This window comes from Micropterus dolomieu, linkage group LG04 (genome assembly GCF_021292245.1).
Source record: "Micropterus dolomieu isolate WLL.071019.BEF.003 ecotype Adirondacks linkage group LG04, ASM2129224v1, whole genome shotgun sequence".
In the NCBI taxonomy this organism is placed as follows: Eukaryota; Metazoa; Chordata; class Actinopteri; order Centrarchiformes; family Centrarchidae; genus Micropterus; species Micropterus dolomieu.
In genome coordinates this window covers 19,230,905-19,257,509 of record NC_060153.1, presented here as the reverse complement: position 1 = coordinate 19,257,509, position 26,605 = coordinate 19,230,905, and the positions used below count along the sequence as shown (strand labels likewise).

At 38.3% G+C, this 26,605-nt stretch overlaps 1 protein-coding gene across 3 annotated transcripts; it reads right to left on the bottom strand.

Annotated features, from left to right (window-relative positions):
• Positions 1–6,655: 6,655 nt before the first annotated feature.
• On the bottom strand, positions 6,656–16,018 carry LOC123969952 (voltage-dependent calcium channel gamma-5 subunit). Of its 3 annotated transcripts, none has more exons than XM_046047742.1 (6): positions 15,823–16,018; positions 12,583–12,669; positions 9,637–9,777; positions 9,177–9,322; positions 7,302–7,534; positions 6,656–6,952 (listed from the first exon to the last, which is right to left on the bottom strand). In XM_046047742.1, the coding sequence occupies exons 1-6, from the start codon at positions 16,016–16,018 to the stop codon at positions 6,946–6,948; spliced, it is 810 nt and encodes a 269-aa protein (XP_045903698.1). In that variant the 3' UTR covers positions 6,656–6,945. The 3 variants fall into 3 exon arrangements, with proteins under 3 accessions (XP_045903698.1, XP_045903699.1, XP_045903697.1); XM_046047743.1 differs by lacking the exons at positions 6,656–6,952; positions 15,823–16,018 and adding exons at positions 12,056–12,260; positions 12,839–12,873 and having other exon boundaries at positions 7,036–7,534; XM_046047741.1 differs by lacking the exon at positions 6,656–6,952 and having other exon boundaries at positions 7,036–7,534.
• Positions 16,019–26,605: the final 10,587 nt, after the last annotated feature.

The following is a 26,605-nucleotide window of genomic DNA, read 5'->3' as shown; positions in this document are numbered from 1 at the left end:
TCAAGTCATTTATTTTAGCTCATTGGATTTACCGAAGGTCATCCAAATGTTTGTATGTTTTATTCACCTGTTCTCATCCTCAAGCAGGGATCTGGGCCGAAGTGGCAAACAAGAAATGATGGAGTGTGGAGTCATTTATAGGGGGGAAGACCTGGAATGGTCCAAGTGTGAGCCAGTACAGAGGGGTGTACTGGAGTACCTTAAGTTGCTGTTTTGAGAAGCTTTGTTTAGCATGTAACATTTCATTTCTGGTTGTATAGTTGATATATTGTGTATTGATGTAGCCAAAAATGTTTTGGACTGTTGAGGTAACATAACGGTGTTTAATTGATTGTCAATTAACTTTGGTTTGTCTTGTAGGAGGGGCTTCTGGTATAAAGGAAGGAGGCAGCGGCTCCTCTTGGGAACAGCTTTGGCCTGGAAGGGCACATGTGCTAGAGCCGAGTAGTCAGGGCCTGGTATAGGGTGTCTTTTTTTGGGGTGTTGTTTAATATCAGTTTGTAATGATAATTTGAATAGTTTATACTTAGTTTCCTCATTGTTTGTTTTTGTTAATTTATGATATATTTTTGTAATAATTCACTTGCACAACTGCACTTTCCACGTATCTGGTGGAAAAAATAAATTGAAGCACCAGGTGAAGAACTCCATGTCCATGTCTCCTCCTTCCACCATGGGGTTAAACATTACAGATATGTTGTGATTAGAGATAATAATAATATAATAATAATCTTTATTTGTAGAGCACTTTTCAAAAACAAGTTACAAAGTGCTTTAACAAGTGTAAAGACAATAATACAAAAACAATACAAGATAAAAGCAAGAAAACATTGAAAAGACTAAAATACATGTTTAAGATAAATATAAAATTAGTAAAATAAAAGGGATAAAATAAAGTCAAATAAGATCGGGAAAGGCTCTCCTATAAAAGTATGTTTTAAGAAGGGCCTTAAAAGAGTTCACTGACTCAGCTGACCTGATTTCCTCGGGCAGGAAGTTAGTTTTCACTCGAGACTCTGGAACAGGGAACAGACAACAGACCTCTGCCCGAGGATCTCAATGTACGTGCTGGTGTGTATGGGACTAAAAGTTCAGAAATATAACAAGGCGAGAGGCCATGAAGAGCTTTAAAAGTTATCAATAGAATTTTAAAGTCAATTCCAAAACATACTGGGAGCCAGTGTAATGAAGCTAAAATAGGAGTAATGTGGTCATATTTCTTTGTTCTGGTTAAAAGCCTGGCAGCTGAGTTCTGGACAGTCTGGAGTCGATCAATAGATTTTTGAGTTAAACAGGTGAAAAGGCTGTTGCAATAATCCAGGCGTGATGAGATGAATGCGTGTAAAATGGTCTCGGTGTCCTTAAAAGTTAACATAGATCGAATTTTTGCTATATTTCTAAGTTGATAAAAACATGATTGAATTGTTTTATCCAGACAACTGGATGCTAACTGCAGCCATGATTACAGAGCGATTTATGTTGTGATATAAGCTCAATCAGATGCTTGGTGTTTGATGTTTGTTTGGTGTGGATAAAAATGGTTGGTTTGAGCTTCTAGCTGAGCCTCCTAGCTTCACAGAGGTGTGTAGCATGGATAGGGTGATGCAATACTAGTTTCAGAAATGCATTTGCCATTTGCATTTTGCGCGAGAATCACGTGCTTCCCCCAGTACAGGGGGCGTAGGAGTAATGACCAAAACTTGATCCAAGTATGCTGGATAAAAGGGGAGAGAGAGATAACATGCCTTAAAGGTGACTTTTTTGAATGAAGAGATGGATGTGAGCTCCACTGTCACACCATGTGAAACAAGCTGCCACCGGGAGAGGAAGGAAGAGAGAAACAGACTTTTCAGTTTTCTAATTTTCCTTCCCGTTTAGCACAGAGTGGTATCAGCACCAAGGCATTCAGCCCCTTGATGGTTTCACGGCCCTCAGTGTGGACCATCTGTTCCCTGTGCCCGCTGACTGCACGTTTAGGTCAGTGGCAGCGAGCAGTCATCACTGTGGGTGGTTTAGAGTTTTTGAAAAGGGGTGCCTATTGATCTTCAAAGGCTTCAAAATGTGAATTCCTTTGAGTCCAATCAGTCTTTGAGTCTAGCTGCACTGCATCAGTGGTTAAAAGCAGGGAGTTCTCTCTGTTAATTTTAGGAAACCATGTTATTATATCAAATAAAGTTGCTTTGTTGGTAATTGTTTTGGCAATAATTCTGATATTTCCCTGTTTAACGAAAGGTTAAAACAAGCAAGCAAATTCATTAATTTCATTAAATAGTAATGAGTCTGGATTTAATAGATAACCCACTCTTAAAGATTAGATTTAAATACAATTGTTTATTGACAAGAATGCTCAGCTGTGTTTACATCTCCATCATACCTCTCTGCTTTCCTTTTTTTCTGTGTAAGGGGAGGGAATGTTGCAGCAGTGAGAAATGCAATCTGTGCTGTGTTGTTGGGAAAAGTCTTTGTTGGAGCGTATGAGGTGCTGACCACAAACCGTGACATCCCCAGCAGTCATTTCTCTACTGTCCATTCTCAAATAAAGGCAAAAAAATACAAAGAAAAGAAAGAAAAGTCTATATCTCTGATGATCCCTTTTCTCCCATCTCCAGGGCATTACCTCAGCTAACGGGACAGACACACTTTTTTGCCATCTTCTTCATCCTCATCATACAAATGCTAAAATATACACATGCAAACACCTAATCATATCACCATTATTATCATCACCAAAGTACATGCATTTCTGTGAGTCTGCCATTTGAACAACATGTATTCTCAGCTGCAGTGATGTGTGTGACGCTGTAGATGTAAAACGTCAGAAGGAAAACAGTTTTCTCCTCTCTGTATTCTTCTTCTGTCTCTCCAGCTTTAATGAGTAAACATACCATAGTGATTGATTCCACAGTGAACAGCATACTGACTCATCCTCAGGACCAGTGCGGCTAGCTGTACACAGACCCAATCATGGCCCAAATGAACAATGTGTGTGTTTGGTGCTTGTTAGCGACCTTTCATGGAATTGATTCCCTGCTTGTTTGTCCTTAAGTTTGTTCAAGTAACAGCTTCAAAATTAAAGCAGCAAACCCACTTCTGTGTGTCTAATTTCACCCCTGGGTCATATTCTGTTGTTGTGTTATTTCTCCTCCACTTTATAGATCTCAATAAGACACTGTCTAAAAGCATGTCAGCATATAATACTACTATTTAGTATTTGTTATTGTATCATGGTAAAGTTAAGATCAAATCAAAATAAAATAAAAAAATCAAATCAAATCAGTCTGAAGATGAATTTGGAGTCTTTACATGTAGCACATGTAGAACATAAAGACAATGAGAGGCTTCAGAATTTTTAAAATGCAACTCAACACTAATTACTGGTGGGAAGCTGTGTGTCTCTACAGAAATGACACTAGATGGAGCTGTTGTCAAAAGATACACGACCATCAATCAGCAGCTGCAGCCAGTTTCTGAAGGACAGAAGAATTTCATTCAGCAACTATCAAACGATTAATTTTATTCATGGTACAGCAGAACATGGACCATTCAGAGTTTAAATTAGAGTCTACCACAAAATGTGTAGTGACATTTGCAACACATGGCTTCATTGTTCCCGCGACCCTGTACGCAGGATAAGTGGTTGACGATGGATGGATGGATGGATGGTTTCATTGTTGGGAATAATCAATTTGGGAATGTCATCTCATCAGGTCAATAGATGAAACTGCTCGTTCAGTTTGTGGGCACATCAGTACATGATGCAGATGAGCTGTTTCCATCCCTCTGATAGCCCTGTAACGTCTCATTTGCCCATATGGATGAGTGACAGCTCTCACAGTCAGAGCTGTACAGGGTTCACACAGGCTCTGTGTCTAACTCTCTGTGACAGAGATCTGACCTCATATATCATGTTTGAGAGAAAAGCCATGTTAGAGAGAATTTACTCTGTTTTCAATGTATGTTTCTCATGTAAAGTGTAGCCCCACACTACAGTGTACGTTATTATATAATATTCGTTAGTTGCTTGACCAAACTCCAAAAAACAAGAAAATGAACATGATTAATATTTTATATTCTGTTGTTTTTTGTCTATACAGTATCTCATTGATATGTATTTCCACTCTATCCCAACAAAGGGTGACATCGTGCTAGACATTAACCTGAAATTGTAATTTACTGAAAGTTTTTTTGTATATGATTGGGACTATTTTTCACTGTAGCACAATACATTCGTTGCCCCAATAGCAATGACAAGCTTATGTATCCACTGTCTCAGGTCTGTTTACTGTCCTATGTTCTTGAATAACACCCTACAGTATATAACTTATTTTCATACAATTATTTACAATGCTTTACTATTTTAGTGGTGTCTTTTATAAGTTACTCTTACTTTCTGAGTTTTTAGCACTCTATAAAGGGCTTTGTTACTTTGATACAAAATATAAATTTTCATTTTTTTCTATGGAACCATGAAAAAAAAATGGTAATATAAATATTGACAAAAAATTTGATCTTACTTATAGAGATACTGAGTGATGATTGTTCAATCTGCCTATGACACATGCACAATAAATATGAATAGTTTAATTTATAATACAGATATTTCAGAGACATAAACAGGTATAGAAGAAACAAGAGTATTGTTTATCAAATCCCATTAAACTTTATTTAACTGAGTATACTTATTCCATTGCACATTTAACATCATGAAAATTACTTTGTAAAAAATACACAGATGTTGACATTTCATGTCTGACAATGACACCATCTCAATACTTTACATTTATGTAAGTATAACATTATGCAAAAGCTCACATTCTCAATGTGATGTGTGCGGCAAAGCAGTTATCACATACACTGCAGATGAATCTACAACACAAAAAAGACACTGCAGTCTATAAAGATTTATCTATATACACAGTGATGATTTCGTATTTACAGTGTTTGACAAAACAAAATGTTACTGGTCTATTTACCAAAAGCAGTGCTTGTGAGAGTGAATTTAGCTTTGCCTGGCACAGTTTGTGTGTATTAGTTTTATGTATGTTTGTTTTGTTTACATGTACTGCAGGCGAATACTGCAGTATGTGGAGTTCACACCATGCAACATTAAATACAGACAAAAATTCAAATTTTAGTAATGTATCAAACTAACATAAAATTATTGCACAAGACAAAATGTTTCTCTGTAATATGTTTACTCACACTTGCTGCATGAAATGTATATATTCAATACTTAAGTCACTTAACCTGGATACAACTATTTCCTTGGCACACTAAGGACGGCAGTACATTTGTATTTCAAACATCTAAGAATATTCTATCATTATGACGGGGTAAATTAGAAAAATATGTATCTATAGTTTTCGTTAAATACATCTTTGGAGGAGAGATATTTTACTATATGCAAACAAATCTCATTTAGCAGTGTTTCCTTCGGCACATCTTACATTCACAATGGCTCCATAGCAAAATAGTCTTTGTGCCACCTGACTCATTCACATTCTCCATCAAAACCATGACCACCCAAACTCTGTCTTATCCCTTTTAGCCTTCATTTCTCATTTAAACGTATAACAAATGTTTTATAACTCTAACTGGATAAATACAATCAAACAGTGTTGTCCCCGTACAGCTTGTTTTCTTTTTAAAGATTAGTTTAGTACATCTTTTTGTCTTTAACTGCTTGACTAACTAAGGAAACCACTGTACACAGGAATCATAGGTTCTCTGAGAATATAAAAGGTTGATATACATCTGTATAGTTTAAAACACTTGATGTAAAGCAGTCCTGTATTGTTATTAACAATTGGTTGTGAGAGCAAATACAGATTTTTTTTTACAAGAATATACAATAATACACTCAACTTTCATATAACCATTAATATATTCATGTTTAAGCCTTTAAAAAGAATGTATCTCATATGTCTGGACTGGCAGCCTATAATACAAACCTTTCCTTTGGTGCAAATACTTAACTGCAACTGAATGGGATCAATGAAAACACAAAAAAGTGAAGCATTCCCACTTTCAGTTTCAGAAAACACCTGTGGCCTGTGGTGTAATAATTAATGGCTCTTATGCAAAGGACCTAAAGGGGGACTACATGTTCTTCTGGTAACTGAAAGTCAGTGTGATCTGTAAAGTTTTAAAATACCATATACAGAAATACTAAGAGGTGGAATTTATATGGAAGGTCAAATACCATCTGTCATAAACTCAACTCCCCCAGCCTCTAATCTGTCAAACAGTTTGTATATAAAATGGTATGCCAATTTAAATGATCTATTTGAGCGGTTGAAATTCACATTCATTATCTGTTTCATAGGTTCGAGACTTGAATATGAAAAAGCTCAAGCTGAGTTCTAGCGCGCGACTTCACATTAAACATTTGGGAAACAGTTGTGATGTGTAATAGAACACTTACAGTGTAATACAACAGAAAGCTATTTTCCTCACAAAGGAAAGATAGCTAAGGATGTGAGTGAAACATACTTGTGCAGACTGACACAGCTGGTACACATGTACAATTTGTAGAAGAAAGGAGCTTTAACAATTTTATTTTAACCTTTATAAACCCAAAGACTGCACAATTTGAGCAATGATCAAATGGAGGAAATGTTTTGTGATCCATATTATTCCTCTACGCCAAGGTGATTTCACTGATTAGTTTCCACTTCCTGGTTGAAAGCACATTCTGTAGTGTTTGGTTTTAAAAACCTGCAGACTCTGCAGCCATTGCACATAATTGAGTTGTAAACCCTATTCTGAACTCTCCATGGCTGCATATATGCAGCGTGTCATCCTGTCAAAAAGCTATCAGGATTGTTGTGGTACCAGAGGCAATGTAGTGGACTTGCTCACTGCAGGTTGAAGCTACTCAAGTTACTCCTTTCAGATGACTTTGCCCTACCTCGGTCCATTCAGCAGGTTGCTCGTCACCTGTCACTACAAACTAGAGAAAAAGCAAATAAAAGTACAACCTGGTCAAACTCTTTCCTTTCTCCTCTTCTAACCATTCTCCCTGCAACAAAACAGGTCAGCTGAGAATAAAGTGAACTGGCTAACCTTCAACTAAAGTTTTGCTCCCCACAGAACCATAAATAAAAGAATCTGCAGTAGTAAGGGTAGAAAGACTCAGGTCATAGTCAGGACACTTGAAGACGGGAGTGATTCAAGCTGGATAATGTCAAATTATTGGACAATTTTATGCCAAAATCCAGGCAGATCAAAATAACCCCTACACTGCTAACACAACAATTCATCCTATGCCTCAGCAAGGTGAGGAGGACATTTGTTCATACTCTGGACACTTGAGGAGAGCAGGGTAGTGGGAGGAGTTCATCTGGAGGGAGGCCTCAGAGGAGATGGAGGAGGCACTGCGACCACGCCCGGCCCAGGCGTCTGGATGGAGGAACTGGCCGGAGTAATCTGAGCAGTTGCTGAGGCGAGGCCGGTAGAAGCCCTGATGGGGCCGGTACATTTCCTCTGCTGTGTAGCGCTTCATGAAGAGGTACACCGACATGACACCTGCTGTCTGGTTGGATGGAGACAAAGAGGTGCAAAGTTTACTCTTGGTAATATCATTGTACTATACTTCTGTTATTAACTTTTTCTACTAGATCCTCGAACATTCTGAGGGTGGTCACCAATAACGATCACCATTATTAGCCCTTGTTTCATATTGTATTGTCAATGGAAAGATAATAAAATTATTTTCACCACCATTACAACATAAAATTCAGGTCACTTTAAACTCAACACATAATACAATTTTCCACCATTAGAATTAATTATTTCATGAATTGCATAAAACAATGTCAAGTCACAGATTTTATTTAGTGAATAATGATTTTGCTCTATAACCATCAGAAGAAAACAACCCCCTACAGTGAACACATGAATCATGGCTTAGTTGAATGTATTCATGACACACAAATACACACTCTTTCTTCTTTCACAAAAAAATGCACATTCAACCTTTTCCGTGACGTCAGATCTTTCTATCTTTCTACCATGCTTTTGTTGAATCGGTCTTGTCGTTCTCCCTTGTATCTTGGTTTGGAAATTTGTCTTTGAAGAACAAAAATTCTTTGAACCAAATTGTTAGGTGGGCTAGTAAGATCATAGGTGAATCTCAACTCAACTTTGTAGGTCTTTATTCCAATCAGTTACAGTATAAGGCGAGTTTCATTATTGGAGACTGTTCCCACCCTTTACATGCTGAGTTTCAGCTCCTCCCCTCTGGATGTCGGTTTGCTGCCACTAGGTGTAGAACCAAACGATATAGGAATACTTTTGTTCCCGCTGCCATAGAATTAATGAATTAAAATAGCAGTAGATGACACTCATTGTTATGTATAGCACCTTATGTGTTTTAGCCAGGGGGGGCGGGTGGGTAAGGAGGGTGGGGGTTAGGGGGTGGTGGTGTAGAGGCACACTGCCATGTTCCTTTTAGAAGTTTTAGGTTTTGGATATTTTATAATGTTCTATGCTTATTGTTTGTTTTGATGTTTTTATGCATGGTTGCCGAAAGTCTCCTGTCTGCACAAAAATTTTACCCTCGGGTACTAATAAAGACACCTTGACCTTGACCTTGAGATTATTTTGAATGACTGCATCAGCATCCAAAGCAACTTGCAGACCTTCACTGCTTGGTGGAAATGATTCCATTATCACTCATTAACATATGAATCATAGCTAATTAACCTAAACGATTGTGTTTTGTGGACACTATTTCTCACAAAGCAATACATTACAGTTGTTCATATCTGAAGGAAAGGAATTTGCTGAAATAAAGACGCTAAAATATGCGAACATCTAATGTTTGATGCATTTATTTTCTGTCTGTCTTTTTGTGAGCAAGGATAGATTACGTCTCTCTCTGGGTGACTTTAGGATGAGAGACGTCTGTTCAATGCCTAAAATGTACAGTAAATCACGAATGCAACAGATGAGAGATGTAAATTAGCAAAAGCAAACTGAGCCAAAATTGATGTAGAATAAGAGAATAGAGAAAATCTTCCTCATGTTGATATAGATTCTGATATCAAGCAGAAACAGGCCCATGACTCAGATTTTGGTTCGTTGAGAAAGGTTTAGATGTTTAGTTTTGATGTATGCTTGTGAATCCAAGTTTTGCAAGGTACAAGGTCACATACTTGCATTAGTGAAGTTACCTCAGTGAGCAGGAAGGAGATAGCAGCAAAGGCAAATGACCAGCCGTACTTGTAGCTGAAGTAGGCCTCATTAGTTTTGGTTCTGTTTAACATTTCATCATTAATGTTGGAGATGTACAACACCAGACCAACTACCAGAGAGAGACCTGAGGGAGGCAGAGAGAGAGAAACAAAGACACACATACAGAAAGATAAAACTGTAATCACTATGGATAGAAAAGGAGATTCAATTCACACAAACATATTCGTGGTACATGATTGGTATTACTTTTGTTGCCATAAATTATTACTAACCACGCATCTAGTGAAACAGTAACTGTTTCGCTGTGCTGTGAGTTACGCAGATTAGACCTGAACCAACTAACGTAACATGACAACTATGTATATTTAAAAAGTTGTCAAACCTTCTCAGATGCACTCATCATGTTTGTAAGTTTTTTTTTGATATGAAGCCATGTACCTGACAGGATGAAGAAGATTCCAGAAACAAAGGCCAAGATGGTGTGATGGGGTCGGATGTGACCAATGTTGCTGAGTACAAAACCAATGAACATGAAGAAGAGGCTGACCAGAGGGAAGGGCGTGGCAGAACGGATCATCTCTGGGAGAAGACAAGAAAAACTGATAGTTTGTTTGGAGCTGAATTAGGAACCTGGGCTTCCACTGAATTTGATTTGAGATGTGCTGATTATACAGCCGTTACAAATTTCTCCTAATGCACACAGGTTTGTTTTTTTGTGCATTTATTTCCAGTGACTTGAGTTTTTCCCCTTAGAGCAAGCATGCAGCATGAAGTTTTCCATTGTGGCTAGTAGTTAAATAAGCATTTCATGGGTTTAGGTTTAGGTTCCTTATTTATAAGATGGAGCTGGACCTCCCTACTGAGAGCAAATGGTACAGTACCTCCCAGAAGAAAAGCAAGTCTATTATACTTCTTTCCAGAGCGCCATTGTGTTTTCCATTACACAAGTTCCCTTCCAGCTAAGTGGACCAGATGGCTAAGGTCATAACCTTAATGGAACTGGTTATTTAATTAGCTGGGTAAAGTTTGGATCGTGAAGTAAACTTGCCTATCACAATCTAATGTAGCTATCCAACATTATTGTTAGAATGAAAAAACAAAGTCAATAGGACTCATGTTGAGTCCTGAAACATGGGCAAATTCGGGAAAACCTTCCATTCTGAATAAAAATGATGGCAAAAGATCTAGTGGCAGGTGCTGCTACGGCAAAAATACGCTATGACATAAATGCTGCTTTTAAGTGTCAGTATTAAGGACAAAGCTGCATAATAAGAGAAAGGAATTCTGCCATCATATATCAAAACATCAAAGCCATGAAACCTGGACAGGTCCTGTATTAACTTTTCATGCCGTGTGCATTTGAATTACTATTTCTTTATCCCTTCATAGTTACATTTTATTATGTGTCTGGAAGTATATTTAATTCATTGAACAACCATCGGACAACAAACACTTTTCAACAGCATTATTTTCTGGATTTTAACTTTCATCATGTTTTTAGAAAGAAGCCAATTCACTCTTCTTATCAATGTTGTGATCACGTACATTCTTACTGCTGGTATCTTCTTCACTTCAGGGAGTCTTCTTGTTTCTTTCTCACGCGTACATTTCTTCACTCACTGTACTTCTTTCACATTCAAGTTTCTGTCACTTCTTCTTCCTTCTTCACCAGCATATCTTTACATAAATTATCCTGTCACCTTTCTTCTTTTTTTCTGTTTCTCTCTTTCTTCTCTAACAGTACTTCAAAAAAAGTTGAAATTGTAGATCTTTGGAAAATAGCTGGAGGAATTTTATTAATTTCCATTGACCTTGTATACTTCAGTTAGTGAGTTTGGAGTTTGACGATGCATATGAGATCTGGAGTGGCTGTTTTGACAGCATCACTCTGTGTAGATCCGACTTCTTGTCTGCACACTACCAGTACTTATGTGTACCCGTGCGTGTTCACCCTGCAGGGTGTCTCTACAAAATGAAAATGGCACCCCTAAATTTTTCATACAAACCCAGCTCTTATCCTTTTCCTGAGTGGACTAGCCTTGGAGTCTGGACCAGGAATAGCACAAACCATATAGGGGATAGCATACTGCAGAGGTGTGCACTCAAGTCACATGACTTGCACTCAGGTCAGACCTGTCAACACTGACCCTACAGTATCATAGGCCTCGGGAGGGCCCCAGACAGATATGTCCTACCTCAGTGATATATGGTGTTACCAACCAAATGGTAGAAGTCTAGTGCAGCTGCACTAGCAGCACTGGCTTCCCATTAATGAAAATGGCCAATTTGTTTAATTTGACTACATTGTAGACTGGAACTTAATTTCCAGGTCTGTAGTGATGGGTAAATGCACGTATAGTCTGTCAACCGACCTTTCAAATTTTAAAACATCATCCAAGCAGCCTCCCATAGTGTTTATGCATAATGTCACACCTGTGAGTGTGCTAAAACTGTGTCCCCCATCCCGGTTTCTTCTGCAAATGTTTTGCTCTCCGCTGTGTTATTGTATGCTCTTCTGGGCATCGCTGTATCCTGTTAACCAATCACTTGTTGGCTGCAGGAACTAAAACAAACAAACTATTGAGTTGAAACTAGCAGGCAGACTGGAGCCACTTTCATAGATCAGAAGAAAGAATCAGATTTCAGGGAATGGACGTATGACTTTCCACTAAACGTGCTGCACAAAAAAATCAACCATAGTGTAGTTCAGGCAGGCAACGAAGTCAAGCTCAGCTCACAGCACAGTAGCTGATGACACCCATAAAGCCAGCCACATCAGCTGACAGCTCAGCTCATTCCTCTCTTACAAGGTGCCTTTTTAAGCCGCTATAGCCTGCCTGCCTGCTCTGTTCTGTACCCAGGGGGTCTTTACTGCTGCTTTCTGCCTCTGGCTTTCCATGTCTGCACATTAATGGGCAGGGAGGTGCTCTCTCTGCCTTATGACTTTTCCACATAGGCAAGGGGGAGGGCAGAGAGGTGAACAGAGCCATACTGCCAAACATAACTTCCTGCAGCGCAAATATCAGTTTCTTTGATGAAAGTTGTCCTGACTGAAATAATATCTGTCAACAAAAGACCACAAAGTACTTAGCTAGTTAAGAGCCTAATTAACAAAATCATTGTTTATAGTTTAAACCATCTAGTTTAACAGTTTGTTCCTGCTTTACTTGATAGTACAAGTTAGCTTGAATGGCCCTCGTGGCCCATGATAGGAGCTGAGATAAGGTAGGTTTTACACAACATTTTTAATACTACTACTACAACAACCCTGTTTGCCCTGACCTTGGTTCATATTGAAACATTTCAAACTAAAAGCTGAGGGCCTGAACAGTTTCACCAAACTGAAGTATTGCTCTTGTAGTATAGTGTAACAAAGATACTTACTCAGAACGCTAACGGTGGATTCAGATGTCATCTGGACGTTAGTGGGCATCACATACTCTATGGTAAAACATCTGCCTTTCTCCTCCCCTGGAACAAAGGACAGGGAAACAAATATACAATAAAATTTCACATAATATTAAGTGCAAACAGGGTTCAGAACTCTACACACTGTTAATTAGCCCACTGTGACAAAGATAAGTCAAACACAGAAGCATATGTAGCATCCTAGCAGGATTAATAGAAGTCATGATGATACCTATTCTGGCAAAGGGTTAAGACTGCACATCACAAATATCAAGCTTTCAGTAACTAGATTATTATTTTCATGTGATGGCATGAGTAAACTGTGTGATAGCTGTGTCACACAATTTCACAACAGAATGTCACAGTGGAACATGGAATCAACAACTTGTTTCATACAATAACCAATTTTTGCTGTCAGTATTCGTACGAGGAACACCCAGCATTCAGTTTTAGCACCTTTCCCTTTGACACATACAGTGTCTGGCACAAAAACACACTGACACAGAAATTCACATCCACACTCTTGCAACTGATGTCTTGTTCAACACATCATTAACCCAACACACTGTGAGGTGTTGGCTTAGGTGATATCTTGAGGTTTAGTATATGTAATTAGCTTCCACAATGCATGTCGTGTGTTGCATACTGAGGGTTGGTTCAGGTCCAAAATATAAGTATGAAAATTAAACATTAAATGCTATTTTTAAGCATTATAATGATTTGCTGCTTACAGCGTGTACTAATAATGCAGACAGGTACACACCTAAAGTATTTTGGCTGAGTCTTTTCTTATTGATGGAGCATAAAGAGTAAAATATGTAACACTGCCAATTTGTCAAATTAGGGGGTTTCTGTTCTTTGTGGATTTAACTTTTTGAAGAACAAAAACTATGTCCTTTTGCACAATCATGCACTCTTGCATTTAATGCATTTTTAGATTTCATCCACTCCATTCTCAGTCCATTCAAATGTAGCTATAAAAGTAGGAAATAATTACTATTAGAGAAAATGTTGATAATGCTTTCACAGAGCAGACATAATGGCTCATTTTATGTCAGTCTTGAATGACTCCGGTAACACTGCTATTACAGACTTGCAATGAAAAACATTTATGGTGGAATAGATAAAAAATATATATACTAATGTGATTTTAATAATGCTGTCTAGCAGCTACTGCAAAACTAGGCTCAGAGTTCAAACTTATGAAGAAGAAATTACTCATTCAACTCATTCAACTTATTTACTCAATGCCATAAAACAACATCCAACTCACAATGAAAGACTATAAGTGCTGGCTGTATGTGTCCTCTACATGAACTCACGCTGGAACAAAACACTAACAACTCAACACCCGATGAACTCGAAGCAATATCAATACCAGCCAAAACACCATGCAACCTTGTTCACACTCTCTGGCATAACAACATACTGTTGTAGTGCGCAGTAATTGTTTCTGGGTTAAACCAGAGCAGTTAATAAGGCCACTCGATTCCCTCTAAACACTCACTGGACCATTAGTGCATTTACACTGTATGAACGGCCTGCCACATGGCAGGAAACTTCATCACAACAATTGCCTACATATTTGCCACGGCTGAATGATGGAACAGGACAGAGCAGGTTGGTTGTGGTACAGGAGTTAATGGAACAATTCAACAGTATACGGAATAATATTACAGTCTAAAAAAACTAGTAGGTATATTTGCAGAACAAAAGCTTTTATTTTTGTTTTTTAGGTCCAGCTTTCTAAAAGGGTCCAAACAGATGAGTGCAATACATGACAGCATACATAGTTTTTAGTTTGAACACCTAGAGTACACATCCAACAAGATTAACACAGCATATTGATTATTGATACAGTTAGCTGTTGCCATTACCAGAGGGGGCAAAGGGTAAGAGCAAAAGTCGATACCTGGTTTACTCTGGAACAACACTTGTCTGGAGAGTTGTTTCTCTAAGAAAAGAATGAAATCTAACAGTTAGTGTTTCTTTTCCAATCAACACCTCCACGCATGCCGTTGGTGATGTTGGAGCTGGAGAGGAACAATGTTTTAAAAGGCCGAAAGGTGACGCAAGCATGCACTGTGCAAACACGTAAGCTTATCTTGCCTGACTGTTTGTAATACTTGTTATTCACGTTGACTGCTGTGGTGGGAAAGCGATGCAGGTCAAAATGACAGAAAAACAAAAAGGAATTGAGGGTTTTCTGCATCAGTCCAAGGTGCCTCTGGTGCCACAGAAGAGTAGTCATTGGGTAAGTCATGAGGAAAGACATCTAGCAAAACCAATCATTCAACTGGAATAAAAACACTTGATACATTCAAGGATGCACCCTAGAATGAAAGTAGTGTGGATTGCAGGAAACATACTGGTCCTATCGCCACACAGAGGTAAACTCAAAGTTAGAATATTCATGCAAGTACTTGTCTTCTATTCTATGCAAAAGAGGAGGAAAGAAAGAGGAAAGATACAATGGTGACTGTACATGTGCAATACAAATCATACTAGACCTTTAGGCCCAGATCCACAGTGCAGGACAGAGCTCACTCAAACAATGGTGAGTGAGTGGAAAGTTTGTTTGTTTGTTTGAGCCTGAAGTTCCTTTGCATACATGTCTTAGTGAATAACTGCTGTCTGTACGGGCATCTTGTTAATTCTGGACCATCATTTTGTATTTTATCCTTCACTGGGACCATCTGGTTGGAACTAAATGGTCAGACTGATTGTGGAGTTTACTTCTATATCTAAACTGAAATATTGTACATCTAAAATGTGATTTCAAGTTTTGCCATTTTAACTTCTTCCTTATCATAGTTATTATTTACCACTGATTATAATGAAATTAGTCATTACCCAATTGGTCATAAAGCTGTGTCTCTGAACATGACACTGTCTAAAATCGTCATAAAATGGAAGTCCTGACTGAAATGAGAAAATACAGTTTCTATAGTGGTGGACAGTAACTCAAGTATATTAACTCAAGTACTGTACTTAAGTATAAATTGGAGGTACTTTATTTGTAATTACCTTGAGTATTTTCTTTCCACGCCACTTTCTCCTTCTACTCCACTAATTCTCAGAGGGAGATATTGTACTTCTTACTTCACTAAATTTATCTGACAGCTTCACTTACTAGTTACTTTACAAAGTAAGATTTTTACACACAAAACATATGAAGAGTTTAAAATATATGTTTCAGATTTCATACTAACTCACCAGCCAAGAAGCAAACCCTCCAGAGGCCAGAGTGGAGGGACATGCGTATCTCTGTGCTCTGGTTGAGGGGAAGGATGACGCCCTCCTCCAAGTAGAGCCAGTAGTCGGTGCTCACGGCGATCCCCAGCAGGCCCAGGCCGCAAACAGCGAACACGCTGCTCAGCAAAGTCAGCGCCTTCCTGCCACATAAGCTCATACCACAGCCTCAACAGCAGGGGGGTGCCGCCGGCAGAAAGGAGAGCTGGGAGAGGGAAAGAAGGTAAAACATATAACATATAGTACCAAAGTAAAGGGGAACAAGGACACCACTTGTGCATGCTCTCCACTTAAAGAAAGGCAAAACGAATGACATTCTCTCCACTGAGTCACACTTTTCTATCTAAAAGGACCTGTAAAACATCATTGACTGTAATAGCTGAAAGACAGTATCACTTACCGGTCAACTTAATTTGAGGATCTTCTTGATAGTAGTGGAGTAACTTAAACTGCTGTCTTGCCAATTAAAGAGGTATTTTTTCACCCTGTCTGTTGTGAGGCATCTCACTTCTATTAGATCTTTGTTGGGAGTTGCACCTAGTTTAGGACTACCAGCCAATCAGAAGCAGAGCAGGGCAGGTCATAAAAAGCAAGATAGTGTGATCCAAAAGAAAGCTGCTTCAGTCAGCAACCACAGCTTTGGTTCAGCCGTACATGATCCCGAAACACAGCCAGAATAACCCGAACCATCTTCCCACCCAGACTGGAGCAAGACGTTTCAGAGTGGTAAGTTATGAATTTGTAATAAATGTGTCTTTCATATGTAATGTTTTAACTGTGGTATCTAACATTCAGTAGGGAGGGTGGGGGTGAGGGGGGTGACGCAGATAGGTTATGGAAGTAAAGGCTGTTTTCAGGCAGTTCCCGAGCACTGTTTTTGGTGGGAGATGGTAACTCCATTTGGGGTGGACTTTTTCAATTTGCAAACATGTTACATGCTCAAAAAGAATATATAACACAGTAAAGGAAAGGGAAATGCCAAAAAGCATAATACAACCTCTTACACATTTCAGGAAAGTTCTTGTCACAATAGGGACAGGTGAAGATGTTGATTAAATATTGATATAATGAATGCATGATTATGATATAATGGTTTTGGGGAAGTAGGTGGTGTGTCTGCGGGTTTATTGTTTCATCTTAATTCAAGTTTATAATTGAGATCTTCCACAGCTACAGTACACCAAAGACTCTATATGAATAAGATCCTCCAGCCAGAGATGAGTTGGAAATGAATGGGAAGTAATAAATGGGAATATGATAACATTAACACTTTCTTCTTAGGACTTTATTCCTCTTAGCTGAGAAAGAAATCTGGGAAAGATTCCCTCTCCGCCAAATCTCTCATTAAAATTTGATTAACCACATTGTTCAGGGCCAAAGGCTTAGTCAGGCATGTTTGGAAAAACATTATGTAAAGTTTTTCATTTGACCGCCCTTACGTTGCCTCCAGCCCCCTCTAAGAAAACAGCAGTATAACTCATACCCCTGATAATGCTTAAAAGAGAATTAAAAGACTGAGTTTGTTTTGCTTTTCCTACATTTTCTGCTATTATTACATACAACTCTTACTATCATATATAAATCAACTTCTTGATGCAGAAGGAGCATTGCAGATGGTGTACAGTATGTGTCAGCATATGAATGTGTGCGCTCCTCACACAAAGCAAAGGATCTGTTTGTATGGAAGCTAATGTTCACATTTGCAGGAAGCTGGAGTGCCGGGGAGAATGGGATACGTGTTGAAAGGAATTGATTTTACATAATGAGTTCTCAGAGGGCTGCCACATTAAGCACCCACTGGGGGACTGGAAATATTCAATGTCTGTCAAAGGATTTTTAACTTTTTATAAGAGCCATGGCATTTATTTCTCCCAATGGATCAACTTCTTCTATCATGACTGGATGTAAAGCCTTATTAGAAAAGAGCAGGGAGATCTCCACACATCAGCCAGCTTGCAGTGCAGAACCATTGTCTCAACAGACAGAAAGGATGAGGTATGGCTCTCATGGTTAGAAATAAGGCTTTCCAAAAGATGCTGCAACTGATGCTTCAAGAAATTGCATGTTTTCAGCCGAATAAGAGGAGGACACTGACACTTTTCATTGTCCTGCTCCTCATAATAGCTGCATCTCATAGATCAGACAGCTTCTGAGCATTTCTTACATTTCTTAGTTAGCAGTGTATGTGTGTGTGTGTTTGTGTATATATATATATATATATATATATATATATATATATGTATATTTAGATAACATGAGAATAACAGACCAAGGCATATTTGACCTTTTAGAATGAGAAGAATTAGAATTAGAAGTAATGTGAAATGACATTTCTCAGAGTATCTCAATATCCTTGATCCAGAACATGCATGATTTATGAACTACAGTCAGAAAAATAACACAAATTCCAATCTTGACTATTTTTAGTTATAAATAAGTGTCTTTGTCCTGTCTTGAGACTGAACTTGCCTTCAAACTACGAACCACAGGTAAGCATTTTATGCTAGAAAGAGTAGTGGCGATTGGAAGCAGTTGGGATGCATGCATAAGCAATCAGAATTCACTAAAGCACAAAGGACCAGCATTAATGAGACAGGACTTTCATTAAACCTCAGCTATTCTTGACCGTGGTGCAATCAGTGGCCATTCATTTACAACGTCCATGTCAGGTCTCTATTTTCACTCATTTAGCATCGAGCTACAATTCACAGACAAGCTTCATGCTTTCCAATCATAGATCTTTTTGTGTTACTACGCTCCACCCAAGGGCTATTTTTAGTTGTTCACCACAAAAAGCACGCAGTGAAGTGCTGATTGCACTGAAATATGGGCTTCCATAAATTGGGTATCATTACTAAAAGAGAAAAAAGAGGACCTATTTAGGCTGGTGGTACCATTCAAGCACCAAAAATACAGATAAGGTTATTGTAATGATGTTTAAAATAGCCACACTGATAATGATGGTAATGATTATTATTTATTGAACAGTTTGTATTTGAATTTAAAGGTTATGATAAAGTTGTTGTATGTGTTGTAAATACAGGCAACATTTTGCAACGATATACAGCTGCCATTCTCTAACTTTTCTAAAACCAAAAATATATCTATTTGTATTTTCTGCCACTCACCAATATGCCACTGTCAACAGTTGACATGGATCAAGAAAGTCTGACACCTGATAAATAAAAGGGATACACATATCCAACTCTTTAATTTGCACAGATCTACTATGAGGTTTTCCCATGACAGGGAGAAAAAATTCAAAACCAGATTTTCCCTGTACATCTAACAATAGCGCAGGCCGCTATAATGTTAAGCCAGAGAAGTCTGCCTATTTTGAGCACTATGCACCATGATAATGAGGATGTTGACATTGTACCTGTTTCATAATATCAAAAACATTTTCTAGACTTATTAGACTACATTAATAATTGCTGTGTTCCATTTAGGGGGCCCATTTCCAGGGGCTTGCTTTGTTTGGTAATATGACAGGGAGAAGAAAATGATCAAAAACAGCAAAAAGCAGGGACAACAATAGTTCTCACATTCCACGAAGACAGACATAAAGCAGGCAAATGTGTACAGAAGCTTCAGGGTGAGACCCCCGCCTTTCAGACTATGCATGCGTGCACACACATAGACACACACACACACACACATACACACAGTGTCATCATTTTCAGTCCTTCATGAATACTAATAATTTTACTCATTGTTCTGGTCTCTAAAGGGTTATAAATGGTGACTGATCCCAATTGAAAAAAAAGGTTTTTATTTTTATTGAGAAATGTTTTTCATGTTCAAAGCCACTGCAACAAACAACAAAGCCCTATTGCCCCCTCTGCCTGCAAAGGGATACACAAAACATCCTGTCTCCTGCATAAACATCAGCATTATCTTTAAAAACATGTTTAAACCTTTGATTAGACTAGTCCACTCCTGCCTAAACATGGAGAAGCTTTGCAATTGTCACCTAGGATGTATTTCTCGTGTGCAAAAACAGAAACTACTGTTCATTTTTGAATGAATGGCTGAAATTACAGAGATATTCACAAAGATTTTTTTTACAGAAGATATCCAAAATGTAAAAAAACATGTTTTTAACTAAAAGTGACAAATAATGTTTATCTTTTGAACTATTAATGTGATATAGCGAACAAAGCCACTTGGGAGCCAGGGGCCATGCCTGCATCAAGTAAGGCAGATGGTAGAGTAAAGGACACGTCATCACCAAAAGTAGGGCATTCCTCCTCTGTCTGCTTTGTTAACATGCACCTAACCTCCTGTCAACCTTAATTTAAACAGCTCACTGCCAAAAGTACTACATCAAAGACAAAGAGTAACATAGATGTCGCCATCCTTTTCAGCTGTTGTAGAATACTGTTGAAACAAAGGGCAAACCACATCTGTGATAGGTCAAACGAAGGCAGGGCAAGAAATTATCTGACCCGTAATGTAATGTCATGATTTAGATGATTTTTTCTAGCAAAAAAGAAATAGAAAAAATTTAATTATTGGCCTCACCAGACAACTTGAAGTAAGTTAGGCAAAGGTGATTAACATGATTTCTGATGTTTTGATATAGGACATAGGAGCAGTCTTTTCAGATATACCTGCTTTTTAACACAGTAATGCTACATAATATTCTGAATTTAATGACTATCTTCAATTTGTTGCAAAGATAAACAATATATCACAAACTGAAAGGGCAACATTTTAAACAGAAAAATAGGTGCAGTAAATGCCAAGAGAACCCAATATTTATATACAGACATAATGAATGATTAACTGTGGATTTTTTTTACCTCACTATTTTTGACTTAATTAAATTAATTGGATTTCTAGTTTAAATATAAAACATTACTAATGCTGTTTTGAATAAATATTGTCCACCAATGTAGAGCACTAAACTTGCATTTAAGCTGATTAAGCGGAATATGAACATGTAAAAGTGGTAAAAAAAATTTAAAAAGCACTGACTGTCACTGCAAAACAACTGACACCCTAATTTGAATTTGTGTATCTGTTCATGTCTGTCGAGGGTTTGTCAGTGTCACAGCATGAATCTCTTTTGGCATGCTTACTGACCCAGCTGCTGTTGCTGTGAGAGCATGGCTCTAAGTGCATTCCCTCTGTAGCTTCTGGTGTGGACGGGCAACTAACACTGTCGGAGTTAGTTGCTGTTGGCTGATGCTGCTAAGGCAGGCTGGAGAAGCCTGAAGACAATAGCAGACCGGTGCACGTGAGCAGAGATATGTCATCAAGCCACGGACACAGCTGGATGAAGCTGACAGCCCCCAACACCCCCATGAGATCTGATTGTACAGTTTAAGCAGACATACTGAAGGGAAAATGCTAAACATGGCTACATTATACATACACATATTGATACACTCTCAGACCCACACATCACATGAGGGGACAGTAATACCACCATGGAGTATATAACACAAACCATACTCATGTGTGAAATCATCATAATACATTAGAGCCCATTTCATTGACCCACAAGCTGTCAAAAGCCACTCTCTGTTATCCTCACCTAATGTATCATGAGTATTACAGAGGGGGTGTGTTACTGACCATAACAGGATTACAAAGATTACTATATTTGTCTGTATTTGACTGTTCAAAATGTCTTCCAGTGTAAAAAGAACAGCTAGAATAAAATAAATGATTTAGATGGGTGATTTTTACAACTACTTCCAAAGCCACAGTGAACATCAAAAAGAGCATTGTGAATTCATAGATCAATCAGAATTTCAAGATACAAGGTACATTTATTTACATCATTTATCATTTTACAACACAGGGTTGTATAACAAATAACCACCTGTTTTCTTGCTATTCTACCCAACAGTTACTTACTCTAAGGAAAACACTTATGACCAGAGCAACACTTTTTTCCGAGTCATAAATAGTAAATATTGCAGTTCGTTGTATAGAAATGTCCCTATGCCAGCCTCATGTCCTGCAAAACTAATCTTAAACAGCCATTTTACCATTAATATTGTTATCGTACATCGTATCACAGAGGACATTTTGTTTCCATATGCTCTCGTACATCAGCCATTTGAGCTATGCTGGCCTCCAGTAGGGAGCTTACAAGCTAGAATGATTTCTCAGTGGTCTAATTCTAGAGATGCCTCATCCCTCCCTTGGAGGCACGCCATCCAAAAATTAGAAGATGCAGACAGTGGTTCAAGCCAAAGCCCTGCTGTAGGCCAGACAACTTACAACATGTCATCTGGCAAATAACGGAGAGAGGTGATGGTGGTGTGAGCTGTCAAGACAGAGAATGAAGTGAATATTTTTATGTCACATTCTCACCCCTTCTCCACATTAAAATCATGGGATTTAGGCTACAAAATCAGTCATCTAGCTGTTAAATGTATGAACAATCTAGAAGGTGTTCTCTTCCCTCACTCTCGAGACTCAGGGCCACTCTGCATCAAAACGAAGTACATATCTGCTCTGTAATGTCAGATCATCTTAATTGGATGTGGCAGCTCTCGATATAGCCCAAGCCTTGCATGCTGGTCCAAAGGTAGTTCCCTTATGTCTTTTACCAAATGGTTTTGGCTTTGAGCTGTGAATTCCTTCATATGGTATCATGATCAGAAAGTGCACAAAGAACTTGTCAGTCAGCTTGTTCTCTGCATTAAATCTTCTGATGATAATAAATAAGTGATAGTAAAGATAAACGTGAAATACCTTAAATTACATATATTCACTGCAAAAACCCTTCCAAGAGCAGTTTGCTTTACCGAAACCTTATGTATATCAGGGACAATTGAATGTCCTGAACTGCTTTTTTCCATGTAGACATATTTGTAACAAAAATGACAGACAGGTCCATAGGTGTCCTTTACACTGGGGACGCTGGGGACATGCCCCCACCTCTTTTTGAAAGCATTTGTTAAAAATGTTCTGAAAATACCTTGCACCAAAATATTAACTAACAAATGAAAATGCTTTGAGAAAGGTTTATTTGCATATTAAGTAAACATGCAACGCAATCTAAAGTGAGAAAAAACAAATGTGCATTGTCCAAAAAAAGTTATGATAACAAATTATGCTATATTTTTACATTTATGAATTGTCACCTCCCAGCTGATGTTTTTGTTTCCCTTTATATCAAAAAGACATTTCCGCCATAAATCGGAGCAGAAAACGTCTTGAGAATGCAGGAAATTAAGTCTTTAATGCTCCAATTGTCTGGGGAAGGACCCCCATATACTTCAGCATTTCCTATTTCTTGAAAATAGTGTAAAAAATCTTCTCATCTTGTTCTCGTGCATCGTCTCGTGATCTAAGTATATCATCACACCCCTAATCTAAGCACTTATGTCCCCAACACTTTGATGCCTGGACAGGTCTATTTAATCTTATAAAACCCACATGAATGGCACTGGTGATCTCTAAAAGGGTTGACACTCTATTGACTCTGGCACAAAAAAACAGTGACCCAGAGCAATAGCACCAGCATCCATATTCCTGTGTTTGTTGTGAGAACAAGTCTCCCATTTATTAGTGCTTGACTTGGTCCTGTCGCCAGGCAACACTATATAGAGAGGCCTTCGAATTAGTTGAGCATGAATGGACTGATGAGCGAGTCTCTAAACAAGGCTTCCCATTTGGTGGTGCATTTAAATGCTGGAGCGCCGAAACAGAGAAAAGCAGGAGAAAGACATAGAGGCACAAATACATCACAGAAAAGATTACACACAGTCATGTACTTACACACACAGAGACTAAAGACAAGGATTGATTAGAGATAACGTAGATGCTATTCACAGTCGTTTAAATATGTGACCAAAAGATAGCAATTTTATTTAAGTATATAAGTTACATCAATATCCTATTCCCATCATGATGTTCCTTACTGCGTGAGTGATCACTGGAACCAAAGAGGTGTAGCCGAGAGAGTAGGTTGATGCTACAGGGAATGCTTGTGCTTAACAAATTTGTTTTATTGTGCAGCATGCTTCATACACGCACTAAAAATAGCGAGTGATGTTACTAAGGGGTTAAAAAAGGAAAACAAAACAGTATCCACCACTACTGTTGCTAAGTCGTGCTCCTAGATAGCTGACCTCTTTTGACTAAACGTGGGTCTTTCTGTCTTTTTAATGAATAAATATTATCTTCTCCTCATGACATACACCTGAACAGAAACAAGAGGAATTTACAGTTTACTAACAAAACCTAATAATTTTTAATCTTACATTAACAAATAGTGCTATTAAGTGCTATTAATTTGTCATAGCTTGCTAACTAACTAGCCATAACATCAACTGAGTACAATAATTTAGCACATGTGTAGTGTATAATATATGTGCATTTGATGCATAACAGTTTAAAATAGCACTGTAGCAGCTGGACAGAGGGTCAGTGACCTCTTAAGGGGAGAGCAGTGATTAGTGGTTGTGTAGGGACTGAACCCTTCTATAGAATTTGACCTCTGACCCCTTGTTTTGTTACCTCAGAATAGCACTGTACCCTTATATGGGTTGGAGCTTTATTTTGCAGACTCAAACCCTTCTATGGTACCTAACAGATACCTACACATATCCTATATGAGCTATGTCACTCTCCAAGCTGCTGCAGAGCTTGTAATTGATGCTGAACTCCTTGATGTAATAAACTTTTATGATCAAGAACAGTGTCAAGCGGATTTCTGCTCAACACATCATCGCAGCATTATTGTTCGGACACCACACATGCATAGTATTTAATTATACAACAGTCTAACACACACTGAGCACATTGGACATATACATGTTTCTAAATATGGAAATTGTAGCAGACATTCTAATTAATGAGGGCCTACAACTGTGTTTTCTTGTTGGCAGGAGTGACATATTGATAAATGGTGAACAGTGATGTTACGGAGTTAACAAGACACAAGGGTGGAAGAAAAATGAAGGAAGACGTGACTTTAATGATAGAACACATGGACGGGGCTGAATAGCTCTTTATAACACAGTGAAGCCTCCTAAAACTGGTCCATTATATGACTAGTCCGTAAAGCCATATGAAGGCTTGCATACCAAAGATTTTTTTAAATGAATAACAGCCAGCCAGGAGTATAATTATTTTTGTTGACATCTTTATGCATAAAGATAAAAGCAATGCCTCAAACATTTTAATGAAGGCATCAGTCAAATTCAGTGTGTAACAAAAACAGCTGGGTTTAGGTCAACTGACTTTCAACAAGAACATTTTTCAGTTTCTTTGAAAACCATCTGCATAAACAGGCATTTTCATGAAAAATTAAGGAAAGTGAAGTACCAAAGTGAGCAGCCAAAACTACAAATGTACATTTTGAAAGATTGTTACACAGTCTACACTATTACAATATTACATCTAGATAACATGGGCAACCTATTACATCAATGTCTGTCTCAAGGCTTACCGGAGTGCAGCCTGTATTGAAGAGTGGCTAGAAACCATTTTTCTTCTGCAACTGCGGAAAAACAATCCCCTGCAGCCCACAACATCCCTGTCTAAATGTGTGCTATAACAGCATTTGTCTGGCTGGCACACTGAGGAGTGGGTGTCAGCCAAGTAGGCCGGTGGGCTGCCCATTGCTAAAAACATATTACATCTTAATCAATTTTTTTGTTGTTGTTGTTAACTAGGAGATAGTGAAATTGTAATTGAATCTCAATTAGTTTAAGATAACTTTTTGTAATGGATGACTGCTGCAGTAGTTAATGAAAACAAAATGTGATAAGACTTTCAGTTACTGATCAGATGCGGCCTCAAAAAATTTCATCAGAGATCTCATAAAAGCATCAGTTTCAACATACTGACAGATGTACAACAGATGTAGGTCAATACCTCCACCTGTGAATTCACGTTATTTTGTCATTAGTTATCCGATTATTTAAAACTAATGTTTCATTGTAATTCTTAGGTAAATCAGTAATGAGCCGGAGTCTATTTGTTGGCTACATCCTCTTTAAAGTGAGCCAGATGCTTGTCACGCTTGCCGTTTAATCTTTGGCTCGAGCTCAAATCGCTGTCCGCGGTCCTGAAGCGGTCACACACGTCCACATGTCCACAGTCAGTCAGTAATAAACGTCCAACGAGCGTGGTGTTAAACAAAAATGTAGCCGAAACTTCACGTCTCTATTGGTTTGGAACTGGTTTTAGTTATTTACATATGTGCATGAAGAGAACAGCTCTGTCTCTCCTTCTCTTTTTACATTGTCTCTCGTCCTAAAAATGAGCAGCTATGTCACACCACTTTCACTTTTTTCAAACTCCAGTGCATTATATCTCGATCCAAGTTTTAATTAGGCTTTAGTAACAGAATCGACTTTAGCTTCTCGTGCGTCTAAACTTGCACTCGTGCAGTATTTCTGTGTTGAAGAGGGGCGTCAGAAGGCAATGGTACTAATAGATACACATCATTAAAGTCAGTTAAAGCCTGACTTTCTTCTTTCTAAATTTGATCAAACGAACTGCAGCATAATGTTTTGCCTCCTGTCAGAAAAAAATTAAGGAGACTCCACTCCACGTAGAAATGTTAATAAAGTGAGTGAAGCAGTTTAGCAGGAGCTTCCACGCCGATTGTGAGTGCAAGGAACTTGTCTACTTTACAAATTAAGTATTCAAACAAGCCGCAGGCATCTAAAACAGCAAACAAAACATTCACTGGTATCTGCGAAACCATCAACAGCGCGTTTATCTGCGCAAAATGTCGACTGTGACACGTATCTTTACAAAATGCACTTAA

Coding starts and splice junctions, on each gene's coding strand:
- LOC123969952 (XM_046047741.1), bottom strand. CDS start 16,018: ATGAGCTTATGTGGCAGGAAGGCGCTGACTTTGCTGAGCAGCGTGTTC. Junction 9,778..12,582: donor ATCCACCGTTAGCGTTCTGA/GTAAGTATCTTT, acceptor GTCTTCTCCCAG/AGATGATCCGTTCTGCCACG. Junction 7,535..9,176: donor TCTCCTTCCTGCTCACTGAG/GTAACTTCACTA, acceptor CCATCCAACCAG/ACAGCAGGTGTCATGTCGGT.